General features: G+C 46.8%; 1 protein-coding gene across 1 annotated transcript in view; it reads left to right on the top strand.

The window, feature by feature from the left end:
* The first annotated feature begins 1,356 nt into the window (after positions 1-1,356).
* The window catches only part of LOC139028950 (octapeptide-repeat protein T2-like), a 6,607-nt gene continuing 4,005 nt past the window's right edge, over positions 1,357-3,958 (top strand). The window contains exon 1 of the mRNA XM_070447672.1: positions 1,357-1,404. Within this exon, the coding sequence (XP_070303773.1) occupies positions 1,357-1,404 (48 nt within the window). The remainder of the gene's footprint in view (positions 1,405-3,958) is intronic.

Genomic DNA, 3,958 nt, shown 5'->3' with positions numbered 1-3,958 from the left:
TACTCCTATAGTACCCTCTGTTATCTCCTATAGTACCCTCTGTTACTCTATAGTACCCCTGTTACTCCATATATACCCCCTGTTACTCCTATATAGTACCTCTGTTACTCCTATAGTACCCTCTGTTACTCCTATAGTACCCCCCTGTTACTCCTATAGTACCCTCTGTTACTCCTATAGTACCCTTCTGTTACTCCTATAGTACCCCCTGCTTACTCCTATAGTACCCTCTGTTACTTCCCACACACACACACACACACACACACACACACACACACACACACACACACACACGTCTGTGCTAGTATGTCCTAGTGCTGAAATGTACTGTTACTGAGCCCGACCCTCATTATTAGGATGGCATGTCAGCAAATAACATACAAAAGACCAACTAATTCCTCCAACCGCCAAACCTAACAACACAGATAACATCAAAACCCCATCACTAGCAATCTGACTTGTTACACTGTTGCAAAACAATTACTCAACTTCTATTCTTCCATTGATCCGTTCAGTTTTGAAATGAACACACACAAAGCAGCATTTCAAAATATAATTCCGTGTCCAAATGGAGTGAGCTGCCTGATCTGTGTGTGTGTGTGTGCGTGTGTGCGTGTGCGTGCGTGCGTGTGTGCTCCGTTTGAAAATCAACACACACAGTAGGAGGGCCCTACGCTCCGACACACACACATATATCAGTTTGTATGCCAGGCTGGGTTCAGAGTGCTTTTGCCACTGTTTCGAAAGCTGAAACAGAGCATATCACTTTGGATACAATGCTATGGGCCTCCCAATACTCTGGGTAGACCAGTATTGATTACAGGGGGCAGGGAGTAGTAGCTTATCCATCAGGGTTGAGTGGCTAAAGCTGTTAGCTGGAGCTGTTAGCCTGCTGCTTCAACTGGCATATCTGTTACACAGGCAGCCCCGAGGGAGGCACAGGGGGAGGTGGAGAGATCACTGACTGAGGTAAGAGAGGGAGTTGGGACAATGGAGCAGGAGGAGGGAGGGAGGGAGGATATGTTCTATGGTCTGGTAGTCACAGTCACTGCTACCATATTATGCACAGGTACAAAAGTACACATACATACAAGCTCTATCTAGAACAGCGGCCTCTGGTAAGACAAGCGGTGGCGGTCTATGTATATTTGTAAACAACAGCTGGTGCACAAAATCTAAGGAAGTCTCCAGGTTTTGCTCGCCTGAGGTAGAGTCTCTCATGATAMGCTTTAGACCACACTATTTACCAAGAGAGTTTTCATCTGTATTTTTCGTAGCTGTCTATATACCACCACAAACCGATACTGGCACTAAGACCGCACAACTCAATGAGCTGTATACGGCCATAAGTAAACGATGGCAGTCGAAACCGCTCATCACACAGAGGCGGTCGCTGCCTGGAGGGTGAGGCCCAGTGGGATGTTCTTGAATCATGGCTAGGGGGAAACTTTAAATCCGTTTACCTCATTTCTACCGAGCATGTTAAAATGTGCACACCAGAGGGGGAAAACTCTAGACTCAACTTTACTCCAAACACAGAGACGGCGTACAAAACTTTCCCTCGCCCTCATTGGCAAATCTGACCATAATTCTATCCTCCTGATTCCTGCTTACAAGCAAAAACTAAAGCAGGAAGCCACCAGTGACTCGGTCAATAGAAAGTAGTCAGATGAAGCAGATGCTAAGCTACAGGACTGTTTTGCTAGCACAGACTGGAATATGTTCCGAGATCCTTCCGATGGCATTGAGGAGTACAACACATCAGTCACTGGCTTCATCAATAAGTGCATCGATGACATCATCCCCACAGTTACCGTACGTACATACCTCAAGCAGAAGCCATGGATTACAGGCAACATCCACATTGAGCTAAAGGGTAGAAGCTGCCGCTTTCAAGGAGCAGGAATCTAACTCGGAAGCTTATAAGAAATCCGCTATGCCCTCCGACGAACCATCAAACAGACAAAAGCTTCAACACAGGACTAAGATTCAATCGTACTACACCGGCTCCGACGCTCGTCGGATGTGGCAGGGCTTGCAAACTATTACAGACTACAAAGGGAAGAATATCCGCAAGCTGCTCAGTGACACGAGCCTACCAGACGAGCTAAACTACTTCTATGCTCGCGTTCGAGGCAAGTAACAATGAAGCATGCATGAGAGCATCAGCTGTTCCGGCGACTGTGTAATCACGCTCTCCGTAGCTGATGTAGGTAAGACCTTGAACAGGTCAACATTCACAAGGTCACAGGGCCAGACGGATACCAGGACGTGTACTCCGAGCATGCGCTGACCAACTGGAGTCTTCACTGACATTTTCAACCTGTCCCTGACTGAGTCGTAATACCAGCATTTTTCAAGCAGACCACCATAGTCCCTTGCCAAAGAACACTAACGTAATGTACCTAAATTACTAACGACCGTAGCACTCACGTCTGTAGCCATGAAGTGCTTTGAAAGACTGGTCATGGCTCACATCAACACCATTTTCCCAGAAACCCTAGGCCACTCCAATGTGCATACCGCCCCAACAGATCCACAGACGATGTGATAAATATTGCACTCAACACTGCCCTTTCCGGGCCTCCCGAGTGGCGCAGTGGTCTAAGGCTGTGTCACTAGGATTCTGGGTTCGAGTCCAGGCTGTCGCAGCTGGCCGGACTGGGAGACCCATGGGGCGGCGCACAATTGGTCCAGTGTTGTTAGGGGAGGGTTTGGCCGGCAGGCGATGTCCTTGTCCCATCACGCACTAGGCGGCGCGGGAACAGTGCGCGCGACACGGTCGCCAGGTGTACGGTGTTTTCTCTGACATAATGGTGCAGCTGGCTTCCAGGTTAAGTGGGCATTGTGTCAAGAAGCAGTGCGGCCTGGTTGGGTTGTGTTTGGAGGAAGCACGGCTCTCAACCTTCGCTTCTCCCGAGGCCATACGGGAGTTGCAGCGATGAGACAAGACTCTAACTACCAATTGAATACCACGAAAAAGGGGTAAAAGAAAATTACAAAATAAATAAAAATACTGCCCTTTCCCACTTGGACAAAAGGAACACCTATGTGAGAATTCTATTCATTGACCACAGCTCAGCGTTCAACACCATAGTGCCCTCAAAGCTCATAACTAAGCTAAGGCCCCTGGACTAAAAACCTCCTCTGCAACTGGATCCTGGACTTCCTGACGGGCCCGCCCCAGGTGGTAAGGGTAGTAACAACACATCCGCCATGCTGATGTTCAACACGGGGCACCTCAGGGGTGCGTGCTTAGTCCTCTCCTGTACTCCCTGTTCACTCATGACTGCTGGCCAGGCATGACTCGAACACCATCATCAAGTTTACCGATGACACAACAGTGGTAGTTTATGATGAGTATTTCTGTTTTGACATGGCTCTCTGTAATTACTCCGGATATTTTGGAGGCATTTCTGAACATGGCGCCAATGTAAACCGAGATTGTGGATATATATGCACATTATCGAACAAACATAATGTATTGTGTAACATGATGTCATATGAGTGTCATCTGATGAAGATGTTCAAGTTAGTGATAAATTTATCTCTATTTCTGTTTTTGTTACTACTATCTGTTGCTGGGAAATGGCTGTGTTTTTCTGTGGCTATGTACTGAGCTAACATATTGTTTGGTGTCCTTTCCCTGTAAATCCTTTTTGAAATCAGACATGTTGGCTGGATTCACAACATGTGTAGCTTTAATTTGGTGTCTTTCATGTGTGATTTCATGAGATTGATTTTTACAGTAATATATTTGAATTTGGCTCGCTACATTTTTTGGCTTTTGGCCAGTGGGACGCTACCGTCCCACATATCCAGAGAAGTTAACTCTAACAACATGAACATATTACCTCAATTACCTCGACTAACGGGGCCCCGCACATTGACTCTGTACCGGTACCCACTGTATATAGCCTCGCTATTGTTATTTTACTGCTGCTGTAATTATTTGTTA

Source organism: Salvelinus sp. IW2-2015, linkage group LG1 (assembly GCF_002910315.2).
Source record: "Salvelinus sp. IW2-2015 linkage group LG1, ASM291031v2, whole genome shotgun sequence".
Classification (NCBI taxonomy): Eukaryota; Metazoa; Chordata; class Actinopteri; order Salmoniformes; family Salmonidae; genus Salvelinus; species Salvelinus sp. IW2-2015.
This window is presented reverse-complemented; position numbering and strand designations above follow the sequence as displayed.